Here is a 14874-nt window from a genome sequence, read left to right as displayed (position 1 = left end):
ATTACCACAAATAGCACACAGTTAGGAATGCAAGACGTTGACGTGAATAATAGAGAGCAAAAAGTCTGAATAACTGAGCAACTAGTAAGCATTGGAGAAGAGCCATGCAATTCACTTGAAGTCTATTAGTCAGCCCTTGGTCTCAATCATTAGACAGGTCTTCTTTTTGAGAAGCGGTCAATATCTCAGAAAATGATATGACGGACATTTAAACACACTTCCAGTTTTTCAGATAAGTAACGTAAAAAACCAACGTTACTTAATAGTGAAATTCGAACATTGTTGTTAACGTTTAAAAAAAGTGGGCATCAAGTTCAACCCGTTGAAAGGTTATTATTCATAAGTCGAGTAGAAATTCAACTAATCAACATGTGTTGAAAGCTACAACTTTTCTCTGCAAGGTTTGGTGAAAGCTAGCTAAAGTAAGTTGAGTGAAAACTTCGACAAATCGCTAACGTTAACTCACAGCGTTAAAAGCAACGGGCACTTCGAGGTTTTAAAAACAAACAGCCCAAACAGTTTACCTTCGTAGCAGAGTATGCCAATGTTGTTGTTGTTCATTTTGTCCAGGTACTGGTAGTTCAACAGGTCCATTTTCGTTAGTAGCATTTATCGAGTTTTTACAAAAGAAGACCAGCTTTTTTCTTCTTCTCCTCTCAAGCGACGATCAAAAAGCTAAAAGGCCCAGCCTCCAACTTTAGTTTTACAGAAACCCCCTTTAAAAAAAATAAAACCCTGCGGAGAAGATTGACACCAAGTTTTTTTTTTTTAATATGGGTAAATGTATCGCGGTGATAGAGCAACAAAAAAAAAAGAGTAGCGTCAGTTCTCCTCACAGCCAGCTGTAAGTCGACTGCACTGACACGCAGGCTATGCTTGGTATGACTCCTATGCTGCACCAGTGGTTTCCTCTGTTGCTGAGAGGGGCGCACTGGGCATGCTCCCTAAATCCCTGGAGCGCCTCAAATATCAGAGATGTTTTACGCACAAGATCAGTCTCTCCAAACACATCCAGGCACCCAACGAGCTGCAGTAATCCCACATTACATTTGTAGGGAGGTATAAAGTATAGAAAATGCATAACAAGGAGGCTACCAATCTCGTAGTTTTGCCACAGAATATAAAACATGCCCAAGATAGTTGAGGTACAGGATATAGGCCTATGTCCCAATAGGTAATAAGTGATAACTAAGAAGATTAAAAAGTGCCTACGTTAAGATTGATAACCTTATCACAGAGTATGAATCCCTTCATAAATATTATAGTGATAGCATAGAAGCTATACAGTTTGATAAGTCAGTGTACACTTGTCTGTATGGGAATAATGCAGTGATTGTTTACAGACATGGAAGCAGGGAGCTAGGAAATATAAACAGACAAATGAAAAGGAGAAGGAAAAACTTAAAAGTGACAAGAGAGACAAAGAAAAAAAAAGGCAGGAAGGTAAAAAGCAAGGAAACTGTGCTTCTCTGTATGGGATTTTGCTTGTAAGCCATTTATTTTTTGACAAAGATGGTTTCCCCTTAATCTACAGTTGTTTAATGTGTCAGGATTCTTACAACCGAACAGAGTATAATATAGAGATTTAGGATTTTTCTTTATACCAAGATTACCCCTCTGGTAGGTATATGGACAGTGTTATACATGTAAAAAGGAAGAAAAAAAAGAGTCGATTTATATATTCTATGTGAAATATGACAACAAATATGTTCAAATTGCCTAAAGTTGTCTTACAAATGAAGGGAAAACAAACTTTACTGTGTTGATGTTAATGGGTATAAACAGCTCCAGAGGTCCAGTAAAGTCTCCTCAGTTTCAGAGTGGTTCTCTCCTGCCCCCTGGTGCTTCAGATGGGCTACACCGAGGTTTGGGTTTCAATGAAAGGGAAATGATGTGGAAAAAGGCAAATGGGATGAAAAAAGTAAGTGGGTATCGTCATCATAGCTGAATAGAATGTGAATATGACTGTAATCATATTACATGGTTTGTGTGGAAAGAGTGGAGAACAGTTGCCTCTGTGTACTTAAGTGAGAACACAATGAGCAGGGTGTGGCTGCACTTTTGAACGCAAGTTTATACACAAACACACATTTGCCATGTGCATGTTTCCGTGTGACACCTATCCGCAAAACACACAGACGGGAAATTAGAAGAAAAGCTCAGACAAAGAAATAAATACCTTTGATATCACTGCAACCTCATTAGGTTGGACCCAGCTTTGAAGCCAAAATGTACATGTATATCCTCAAAGCAAAAGAAATGACTTAAATGTCAAAAGAAAATCTGATGATGACACAATAAGAATTTGCTTGGATACAAACTTTGAATTACTTATTCTTTTGAATTACATTTGCTTATATATACACACTTTATAATCATACAATATATGTGTTGAGTGCTGTTAGATTGGATTTAGTTACTTGGGTGACTGATTTATCTGAAAAGGCAGTTCAGTCAGTAAAGCCTTTATCGTGTGTTTGCCCTAAATTAAATTTCTTAATCAGTAAAGATTAAGACAGAGAAAAACAGACCAATATTTGGAGCCAGATGGTGTATGAAGATTAAATCTCAATAAATCAGGGATCCGGATCCAAGCAAATTAGGAAATGAACATGCAGAGAAAGAAAAAGATGCTTATTTTGAAACTCTTCATTTATCACATAAGCAGGTTTCATTATTGCCAAGAAAAATATGTATTGTGTACCGTATAAAGCCACTTTGTCTTGTTGTGTATTATAACACAGAACAATGGAGGTTAATTAACAACCAAAGACAACTCCAAGCAGTTATACAAAAAAATAACTGCACCCCCAGCTCTTTGCCTTGGTAAGACTCCCATGACTAAATACAACAAGGAAAGAACAAGGAAAAACAGCAAGAGAGATGATAAATGATGAGAAACCTAAAAAAAGGAGATAAAGCTTTCAGGCAGGTAGATTTACGATTATATCCTGGGCTCCATGCAGGTTAAAAGCACTGTAGACTACATTTATCAAACAAAGTAAAAAGTAAAGTTATGGCTGCTTTGCTGACCTCTGTCTTACTAACAGGGCTCTAACTTCTAACACAGCTCACAACTGGATTAACAGACTAATTATACAGAGGACTTTTTATGAAAAACCAAGTCTCTGATTCCAGCTTTTTAAATGTAAATATTTTCTAGTTTCTTCACTCCTCTGTGACAGTGAACTGAATATCTTTGAGTTGTGGACAAAACAAGGCATTTGAGAACGTCATCTTGGACTTTGGGAAACACTGATCATCATTTTTCACCATTTTCGACATTTTATAGACCAAACAACTAATCAAGAAAATAATCGACAATGAAAATGACCGTTAGTTTAAGCCCTAGACAACATTAGTTGCAAAATTGTTGCAGAAAGTCAAAATTAAATTGTTGAAGGCTTTATTAAGTCAGTGTTAAAACTTTTCAGGAAGTATAAACCACAAAGCTGTGATAAGACAGCTCAACGGCCTCACGGGGCATTAACAACGCTTCACACATTTTCAAACTGTTGGAAACAAAAAGTCAATGTGTCCATTGTTGTGTTATAATTAAATAAAAATTGTTAATCACAAAATATAATGTGACCAAGAGGCAATTCCAATACAAGTTATTCAGAGGTGACATCTCCACCTTTTAACGTAGGATAAACCATATATTACAGTACAAATTTCACTATTAAATGTTTTTCAAGAGGTAAAACAATTTAATCTGAAGCAATTTTTAGAAGTCTAAAACAGAGAGCAAAAGGATACAATTCAACATAAAATATCTGTCCTTGACAGCACATGGAGGCAGCTCATTGGAGCTCCCACAGGCAGATAAAGACTTAATAGCTCTCCAAAATCTTCTTGGACTATTAAGGTTAGAAGAGCTAAAACGTCATCTCGATTCTGAACCTGTGCTTTGGTTTCTGCCTAAAATTGACCCGATCTGTCTTTTTCACTTATGCTCAGACTTTGTGTCTCTCGTGCAGCGAATTAGAAAACACGACCACAACGACCAATTTACAACAATGGAAGGCATGCTTATAAAAATAACTAATAAAGCCACCATGAATAAAAAGAGACTAAAAAGAGAGATATTTTCATGTACATCCGTACATCAGTTTAGCTGAGTCTTGCTTCTGGTTATTGGATGCATAATTTGTTTCCTGTGGCTGCATTTGCTTCAATGTACTCATTGGCCTCACTGTCTTAAAATGATCACAAACACTTGACTTCATGTACTTAAAAAGGGAAACAGTCTCTAACACTGTGTCTTTGTTCTGGCTTGGCATGCTGTAAGATTGAATTAAGTACTGTATAAGAAGATTAATGGTTACACAACTTGGTGAAACCCCACTTCTTACTACCATAGGGACAGGTTGTTACACATAACTAAGCCTACTGTGGTAATAACCACATCTCCTCACTGTTTCCCCAACTTGCCTTTTATCAGCATGACTCAGAAGTAGAGAGCTCACTGTTGGGCTGATGACCTATAGTGATGTCAGCGATTATCAGGAAAAGGCAGGCTGTGCAAGAAACCATGCATGTAATTGAATGCAAACTTTTGTGGAAAAGCATCATTGGCTCACTAAACCTAATTTCACCAATGAATAATTTGACTACTGAACTAACTAATGAACTGGTTTGTAATATTCTCTGTCCTTACAAAAAAAACTTCTGAAAGTTGGACCTCATTAATCAGTTTTGATTTCTACTCTGGAGCACTGAAGCTTACTTTAGTTTCACAGGATCTATCAATGCACTCCCCCATTCATTCATCTTTCATTTAGTGGGTATACAACTGCCCTTCTTCTCCAGCAGAGAATTCTTGCCTTCCTGTCATTATCTGTATTACTTCCTGCCTGTCTATTTATTTATCTAATCTATCATGCCAAGGTGCTACCACACCTATGTCCTGCGGTGTTGTGTGTCTCTCTGAACAGGTCTAGGCTTCTCCAGGGAGTGGGTGTTTCTGGATAACAACACCGCACAAGACAGGTGGTGATTCATCCTCATGCTTTATTAACACACTCCAGTGCTGTGACACAAACACTGACAGAATAAAAGGCAGTATGATGATGGTGGTGTTAAAAAAAAAAAAAAAAAAAAACTTGCTTCCGCCTTTCCTGCTTTCTTTCTTGAATTCAGTTTTTCCATGTATTTACTTAACTAAACTATATTTATGCCTTGATGAAAATAAATAAAAAGGATACATTTTTGTTGTAGATTTCTTAAGTTGGCCTTAAACCTTATTATAAACACGATCTTTAATAAGTCCTCAATGACTTTATGGCGCCCTCTGTTGAAATACCACCACACCATTACAAGCTTTGTTTACATGGTGACATAATGAATTGTAGATCCCTTCAAACATTTGTTATTTCAGCTCTTGGTATCAAGGCGGTTACTGTGACTTTTACACAAACTTTGAGGCTGTGAAATTTGATTACACATATGTCAACAAAGACCTGAGTAGGACAGACCTGCATTACAAGTTATGATACTATAGGTTGGCATTCCACAATTTTTAACATTTACAAATCAAACCTTTTACAAGACACCATTTCAGAAGGTTCCTGGGAGTGTTTGGGTAAAAAGAGATCCTCAACACATACTCACAGGAGGAGGAAATATCAGGTTACTGCACCGAAACAATGATAACAACAGGCGATTATGTGGAAGTGAAGCTATTCGTCATTCCCACCTTTGTTGCGTGTGCGTGTGTGTGTGTGTGTGTGTGTGTGTGTGTGTGTGTGTGTGTGTGTGTGTGAAAGGTGTAAACCCTGCTGCCAGACGTTAACAAATCTGAGGTTTTGTTTAATATTAACCACTATGTCATCGGATTTTCTTTTCTTGAAAAACTAGGTCCAGGCTACTAGATGCCTAGTATAGACACTAGATGACTACTAGATAACTATATACTACTACCCCTGGTCGGAATCAAACCACAGACGTTGCGGTTATATGGCAAGCTACAGGTCTTAAACACTAGGCAACAGGACGCTCCCTGATATAAAGTGCGTCTTTGCCTTGTGAGAGTTTGGTCTGTGTAGAGGCTAAGCCCAAGCTTTAAGCCCCTGAGGTGCTGTTCCACCGGTAGAGTAATTGACGCACTTTTTACCTTTTTGATCAAGTCTGCAAGTCTGCAAGTCATATTTGCAGTTAAAACCTTTGGTTCCATTTATTTCCATGAGATCTTAGTTGGGTTTCCAGACAAATCACTGCTTGTATGTATGCCTGTGTAGTGTTGTGGTGTTGGTGTGGGTGTGGGTGTGCGTGTGGTCAAAAATTGTATGTGCTTCTGGGTTGCACCTGAAGAACCAAAGATTGGTTCCTATTTATACCAAGGGCACTAATTGGCTCTTACAGTCTGTATTAGTGACCCTCTATTTAATTATCAATGTAGTAACTCAATGCTGTACATCAGTATAGCATCACAGATTACTGATTAGAGTCAGTTGCCTCTGAGGCCTGTTCATATAAATATTGACATCATAACATCATTATTCTAGTCTTATTAAAGTCCCAAGCCGTGATCAGTGTACAACAGCTTTCAGCCACAACCATCAGAGTCCACATATTTTATCCAGCTGGAATATGAACCACATAGACACATGGCAGTGTTCTTTTGCAGCCAAGACATCTAAGTCATCAGAGTCCTACTCTTCCTTATAGCCAATTTGTCTGTTGAGCAAACTTTCTCACTCTTCTCTCAAACCGATCTGCTCTTTTTTCTGTCCTCTCTAATGCTGTCTGCACTCCTTGCTCTATCGATTTAACAAAGCTCTTCTCTCACAATGCAATAATGTTAAATGTCCATCCTGACCCTCTTCTCCAAATCTTTTTTTCCTTTCTCCGTCTCTAATCATAAGTGTTCTCCCTCCTTCCACCTCCTCCTCCCTCCTAGCTTGCAAACAGCAAAACAAACAATAGGCAGACAGTGGCTTGGCTGTCACACTCGAGCGGTGCAAGGTTAGATATACTGTGTTTTTACAAGCATGCAACCGCCTGGAACACAACTCGGATCTGATTGTGAGATGCAAATCTTTTCTGAGCAGCAACCTGAGACACCGGGAAGGTGAAGAGGATATCTTGTGCATAGTAGGGACGCATTTTGTCAACACAACATTCAGACTTTCTAAATTAAATTTGGAAAAATAATGTTATCCAACTTTGACATAAGAAATAATTTGAGGCTGGTCAATGTCTGTTTTGATTCTAATTAAATGAAGCTCAAGCATTTCAAATATATAACCAATCACATCTTATTTCTGGTAATAGAAAATTATCTGTACTCTTTCATAGGCTAATGTGACCTGTGGCTGTTAAAAAACTAACCACAGGGACTTATCATTTATTAGCCCAAAACAGCTCCTATATGGGACAGGAGGCTCTGTCCCATTACCACTCATGTATCCACTTATCACTGGATGCCGAGACTACAGATACAATACATACTTTTCTTCACAGTTCAGGTATTACCATGTACCACCCTTTGTATCTTCTTCAAAGGAATATACATTCTTGGACAAAATCACCTTGAAATGTAATACTCTAAATCTCTTTTTATGTTGTGTGATAACTTAATTTCTGAATACCTCACATATTGTATGAATAAAACTCTGACTCATTAATCAAAGCAACTGACTTCAGTCATCACAAAGAAAACCCAGTATGTCTCAGCAGGAATATGTTTTTTTAGCACTATAAAAGCTTAACCTTTTCTTTGTGAGAGGCTTTGCAATCCTGTTTCATTTCATTTTCAGTAACTATGGCGAATGCTATCAAAAAGAGAGGAATGTAAAGTATGTGTGGTCAGCACAGCTCTGAGGAAAATGTTCCCTCGCTAAGACAGCAGAGCTGGTATGGGACCAGCAAGCGTGGCATTTACTGAGAGCAAATGTAGGACATGAGTTCAAGATTTTCAGTCCAGCCAATATTAAGAGTCAGTCTCTGTTATCAGGTAAGGAAGGACCCATAAAAACCTGACCATTTGACTCAGGCAGTTGTTTAGGATTATTTTATGTACAGGTGGGAGTGAGAAACTCCACCTATGAAAGGTGGTGGCTACAAAAAGTATGTACAACATGGCCTGTTCAGTGTGGTGGACTCTTCATACAACATTGTTCTAGACTAAAAGACCTGGGGCCTCATTTATCAACCGTACATACGAACAGATGTGTGCGGATGTAATGCGTATGAACATTGCCACGCAAAGTGTGGAATTTATGAACTTGTACTTACACTTAGGAATGTATGCACATATAAGCATAGGTCTGGCCATGCTTACAAACAGAATCTAGTGGTAGAATAGCAATACTACAAATAAAAAGTATTTAAGAGTGTCACAGTATGCATAACGCAATCAACATCCACATATGTCCTGTGTTTCCTTTTATTTGAAAACACTCAGTCATTTATCTAATTTTAAATAGACAAGTTGCCTAATTGGTGTCAAACCCTATAAAAGACAGCTGTGACAAATGTTTGAATTGAAATATAGTGCAATGGCTTATCTTGCTTTATGGGAAGACTTGGCAAACTGCGCTCAAAGATCATGCTGATCTGCTTGGCGAGGGCACAGAGTGGCTTTTCTTAGTAGGTACTGCTTCCCCAAAAATGTACTGCTGGATTTGGCTCGTGATATTCGTGACCTTCTCCCATGCAGCATTTTTTCTTTTGTTTTTAATCCCTCCCTGCACGGAGTGAACCAAACAATATTTGTTGGTTGGATTCAACCTCATCTACCAGTACCTCTATTTCTTTTTGAGAAGTTCCTCTTCTTTGCCATTATTGTGGTGAGGGGAAAAAACACATTCACATGGTTAAAAAAAGGGATGTGTTGTTACCATATACAGTTAATTGGAGGCGTTTCTAAATGCAAATGGCCTAATCGTGAACGAGCATGGTCATTTAGAATAGGTGGGATTTATCAAGACTGATTACTTACTGATGTGCTTACGACTGGCTTGCGCACATTTGATAAATGATGATTTTTTATGATAAATATCCACCTCAATGCCTTACAGTGAAACTTATTGCTGGCAAGTGAAAAGCTTCAGTGTGGGGCACAAAGTTTACCAGAGGATACCTATGGATTTCTGCACCCTCCCAGGCCAATAGAAGGAGTTTGCAGCGATAAGGAAGGCCTTACAACAGAATTTAACAAACCAGATTTGGGAGAAAAAAAAATCACTTACTGTTTATATCTCAACATAAATGTAACAAAAAACAGCCGGTGAAAGTAAATCACTTAAACCACATCTTCATAAATGATTACTGGTATGTAATTGTACGTGTGAAAGAAAAACAACAAAAATTCTTACATTGTTATAATCAAAGTGCAAAACAGAAATGCTTGGAAACAAGGGTTGAATATATTTAACCTTGTGACTTGCAACTGTGACCCTTTGACACTTGACCTTTGACCCTGTGATTCATAATAGTCGCCCACCGAACCACGACACTAACAAAGCAGTGACAATGACATAAGTGCCTGTGTGCGTGTGTGTGCAGCAGTCAACAGAGTCAGTTAAACTGCAGAGGGAGGTGTATCCAGAGCACAGAGAGATGAATGTGGGAGGAGGAGACAACAAGAGGAGTGACTGGAAAGCTTTCACTTCCCACCACAACCAGCTTTTTATTCATCTTGAATAAGAAGCACTGAACTGATTTACTCACAGTTTACATTACAAGCTCTCTATGAGCAGCATGATTGCTGAGTGACCATGCCTGCAACAACCCTACTTCTTTTTGATATAAACTAAATATACACTTATAAATGAATAAATATACACTTGTTATAGTGGTTCAATTTATTAAAGCAATAGTTTATCATTTCTCCTACCCTAACCATTTAGGAGCAGTGGGGTGGACCCACAGCGCACTGACTCCTGTTTTAAAGCCAGTGCCTCAGTCAAGGGCAAGGGGAGGATTCCTATAGTAATACCTCACAAACTGTAAATGTCTTCTGTGATGACAAAAAAAGAGATACAACAGGTGTGAGAGAACAAGAGCAGGAGTGTAACAATGAAGTCAGCGTTAAAGTAGGATGTTGTAGTTACCTTGTATCATCTGTACATCACTTTGACCTAGTCATCCATGACATTGTTATAGCACTCCTAAAACCTTTGCTGATAACTAAGATGGCAGGAACTGATAGCAGGTGATACTGTAAACACTGTTAACAGGTAATGACATCATAGTATCCCATTTATCAATAAAACGGCAACAGGCACTGACCGGGGAACTGGCAATAAAACACTGGTGGTGTTTGAGACAATAGACCATGCAGTCTTTCACCTCTGTTTTCAGCTTTTATGGCATACACACAAAAAAAACTACAGGATGCATACACAACAACACTAAATGCCAGTGTACTCCACATTGTCCCCAACTATTTTGTTTGATATACTGACTATGTTTTATTTGCTGCAGACTTCTACCATAAACTTTTAGTCATAAATGATAGACACTTCTTTCTTTTTTTACCATATTGAACATATTCAATTCATGTTCAGTGGTGGCAGCAGCACCTTGTCTAATGCTATGTTTCAAATATATCAGTGATAATCCTGTAAATTACAACACCACCAAATACTGATCTGAGAATAGAATAAAAAGACTGGGCTGTAATACAGCTGTGCCATGGGACTAACATCACACATTAGTAAAGAGAGGCTGCGGATTTCAAAATTATTAAAAATTTTTTGTTTTGTTTATCAACCGTCAGATGCAAAGAATTATAACATTTATTAAGAAAGAGTAAACACTGACAGAAAATGCACTGGCGCTTCTCTGGGTCAGGACAACGATATTAGATCTAAATGGGTCACTTGGCCTTAATTATTTGTTTAATATTCACAGTTTCTACACTTTTTAGTCTTCTTCACTGGGGCTATGCTCGTTTTAAGGGAACAACAACCCTGCAAAAAGAGCTCATTGGCAGCCTAAGTTGCATCAGTGCTAAGGTTGCAAAGGGTCAGATTTCAAGTTAAAAAGCATACCTTTTAATAGTGAACTTCTTTTAGGGGTTAACATAAAAAAGCAATACTAGGTTTCATGATATGTCTGTAAAGGGTTCTCAGTGATCCAGGTCATAGTTCTTCTAACTTCTAATCATCTTAAAGCAACACCAAAGATTCTTTTGTACCTTAAAATAATGTTTCCAAAATCGTTTCAGTGGTTCATCATCTCTTAACAGGGTGAAAGGCACTTCTGCATTCACTTTGCGGCCCTCTATCAGCTATAACCGCACTATGCAAGTTTGCCAGATCGGGTAGCGGATCTGTAGTTCGAATGAGAACGGTAATGGACAATTAGAACCGCTTCCAACCTGTAGGGGGACCGAAGAAGAAAAGTGCTTTGGTGTTGCTTTAACAAGACCTACAGGGAAGATGAGTTACAGAGATGGAGGTATACTGCTCACCATATGCTTACACTACTTTGTGTAGTTGTTTAACACCTGTGTCATGTTACACAAGAAGAACAGAGAAATATCTGTCAGAAAAAGGCTGGAGGGCAAACTCACTCCTTGCTGAAAAAGCTCCACACATGCACACACAAACTCAACCCATAGCACCCACGGGCATGAGTCCTCGGTCAAATTACCTCCCACTGAGAATACTGTTTGCCTCCAGCAAGGTTTAGACAAACTGCCATGATGCAAGCTCTCCGATTTCCATTTCGTGTTGATCTGACTATACACCACTGAGCATCGACAAGCCCCGACTAGTTTTGACTGCTCACTTACTGAGGACTACCACACCACCCTTGACAAGTTTTAAATGTCTGATTAATCAAGCTTGCAGTAGTTCAATCATACACACCTTTAAATTAGGACACCGACAGGATTGGATTACCTCAGATAATCTGGTCCACCTCAGTGTGGACCTGCAGAACATGATCACATTGATCAAATTACATTTGCCTGCCTGCCTGCCTGCCCGATGTCAAATTCAGATTTCATAAAATCTATTCTATCAAGATAAAAAACTATGAACACAGACATTACAACACTGTTTAAATGTTGCCCTAAATAGGCCCTCCATCAAAATGTAGATGAAAGGGATGGAAATCCTGCATGCGTCACATTGAGTTCAATTTTGTAAAACAGCTAAATTGCTCAGTCATAACCGGTGCTTTCAATAAGCAGAGTAAGAGTTTTATATCTGACCTGTCATTGCATATGATTAAACTGTAAATCAGATGAATCACCTGTCTATTGCTAAAGACAATTTAACTCAATATTAACACGGTTTTGAGCAGATTTAGACAGTTGGGATCAAGTATTTACTAGAAAGCAATGACCATATTTACTTACACCCACCCAAGACCGGATATTTATACTGGGGATGGACAAAATTACGGGAACACGCAGGCAAAATTACACAATCCAATGAAGCCTTGCAATGAATTTGATACATTTAAGATCAGAATGTTCCGTTTTTGTTAAGACTGAGGTTGAATCAGCTCTGTTTATTTTTGCTGCTGCAATTTGTGGTGTTGTATCAGAATGTATTATAGCGTAAAGTGTTCCTATTATCTTGTCCACAATCTACAGTATATAATACCCACGTAAAGTGGTATTCAGCGCAAGAATTAAACAGAAGATTATAGAAAGGCCTGTTTTAATGGACTACTTCCCTTTACTGACAGCTAGGAAAAGACAGGGGGTGTTTAAACAAACAATGGAAACTATAACAATGAAGGGGGGATTCTGTTAGAGTGTGTGTGTGTGTGTGTGTGTGTGTGTGTGTGTGTGTGTGTGTGTGTGTGTGTGTGTGTTTTCTCCAAACAAACAAATGGGATTTCAGAGTACAACATGTGTATCTTTGCATGTGCAGAAGTAGAGCAGAGGGCACTGTCTAGATCTCAGCCAACCACCTTCTCTTGGCACCAGTCCTTCTTTTGTTGTGGTTCCTGTCAGAAACAAAAGGTCCATATTCCATCTCTTTAGTCGGGCTATAAACCACTGGCCCCGTTTGGAAAGGCTGTCTTTGATCTAACATCCAAGACCCTGTCGCCAGTCAGGGCCTGCTGATTGATGTCTCTAAATTCAAACTAAAACTAAAGGAATTACCTTACAACCTGCTATATTCTAAAAAAAAAAAAAAAAAACTGAGCTACAAACAAAAATATTTCGATCGGTCCTTGGAGCTGGGCCTGTAGTGCAATCCATACCGTTTAAGGTTGATCTCAAATACAGGTTTGCTTCCAGGAAGGGTGGAGTCCAAGTAGCCACCAAAATTGCTATGGAGGGGTGGCGGCAAGTATTAAGCATTTCCCCACACTTACCATTAAATATAAGGCACAGATTACTTCACAGTTTTTTTAGATGGTGTGTAATTATAGTCAAGGCCAGGACCATTTGACTTAAGGCCTGTGATTATTGTTGTTCACAGACAGCTTGCCCTCCAGCCAGAAGGGGCGAGTTCCAGTGTGTGTGTGTGTGTGTGTGTGTGTGTGTGTGTGTGTGTGTGTGTGTGTGTGTAGTAATGGTGAAATGAAGAGGGCTTGACTTGTTTGCATATGTTCATTCAATCAAGCAAATTCTGACAAAAATTGTTCACACTTTTCCGTACAATGGCATTAAAACAAGAAATTCAAAATTTCTGGTCCGAGAGGCAAAACTCAGGGCAAAAAAGACTGCAAAGCACTCACTGCTACTCCCTGCGAAAGCTTGTTTCCTATTAGCGCATGGTAATAATAACAACAATAATAATTATTATTAACGATTTGATCACCGACACCTCCCGTCATCCCTCATCTGGATTATGGTGGTTTTAGAAGGTGTATCAAACTGAACTGTTATAATAAGGGGGACACAACCTTGTTGCTGCTATCAACCCATCACAAGTAGTATGTGCGCAAATGGAAATTAATTATTTTAAAGCAGAACAAATCCCAGAGGTTTAACCAAATTTTAATAAGAACTTTTTATACAAACACTTATATTCAAGAAGCCTTAATTAATCCAGGGCAAGGCCAACTATTCTATTTTGAGACATAACTATAGCATATGTTTTACCACTTTGAAGCCAAGCAGAGTGACCTCATACCAATTATACCTGTAATTCCATTTCCCTCAAGACAGCATTCGTGTCATTTTGTGAGAAATTAATTTCCAACAGAGATGAGTTATCTGTAGGAGTGTGGTTTAAATAAATTAAAATGCTTTTTATTTCTAGCTCTTAATGTTGTGAACTGTAGCACCGGCCCTGAAGCCCCACTTGGTTCTTCCGAGTTTTAGAGCGTCTGTTGCCAAGCCTCTTCCCATTCTGTACTCTGGTATCAAGTGCTGCACACACATTACAAAGGCTTGTCATAAATGCATACAAGTAGGCAGAGGTTATGACTCAACTGCCTGTTGGCCTGGTTGGCTAAATGACTCGTTGCTAGTTTGGCAGACTAGCTTGTTGGTTGACTAGGTTAGTAGGTTGGCTGACTCACCCATTTCTCCTGCACAATTTTAAAAGAGGTCGAGGGCATTGTTTTTGGACAATGAGGCTTTGCAAGACCCACAACAAAAAGTGACATCAGCGAAGAGGAAAACACAAAAACACTGCAGGGGAGCGAGAGAGCAGAGGAAGAGGGGAGGAGAGCTCCCATTTACTCAGAAGTGCAAGGAAGCTGATATTCGACTCATTCAAGCCAAAGCATTATGGGAACAAAGCGGTGACATGGGAGATGTTACAGCTGAAGCACTTTTTAAATATTCCCAGTCTCTCAATACACAAATTAACTCTATCTAAAAAAAAAGAGAGATCTAAAACGTTCCTGTATATATACTGAACACTCCAAGATGATCAATTAGCATGCATTTTTGAAAAGACAAGCAACTTTATATAAGAACTTAAAGAACTGTATGGAAATGGTTGT

The 14874-nt window shown here is 38.7% G+C and overlaps 1 protein-coding gene across 6 annotated transcripts in view; it reads right to left on the bottom strand.

The window, feature by feature from the left end:
* The window catches only part of vgll4b (vestigial-like family member 4b), a 44764-nt gene that overhangs the window by 24307 nt on the left and 5583 nt on the right, over positions 1-14874 (bottom strand). The window contains exon 1 of one of the 6 annotated variants that reach the window (XM_078248838.1): positions 525-896. The exons of 4 other annotated variants lie outside the window; for them this stretch is intronic. In XM_078248838.1, coding sequence (XP_078104964.1) covers positions 525-609 — 85 coding nt within the window. In that variant the 5' untranslated portion in view covers positions 610-896. Of the gene's footprint in view, positions 1-524; positions 897-14874 lie in introns of those variants that run through there. One more of the 6 variants, XM_078248843.1, reaches the window with a different exon arrangement.

This window comes from Sander vitreus, chromosome 4 (assembly GCF_031162955.1).
Source record: "Sander vitreus isolate 19-12246 chromosome 4, sanVit1, whole genome shotgun sequence".
Classification (NCBI taxonomy): Eukaryota; Metazoa; Chordata; class Actinopteri; order Perciformes; family Percidae; genus Sander; species Sander vitreus.
Note: the sequence above shows the minus strand (reverse complement) of the source record. Positions and strands in the feature narration are given on the sequence as shown.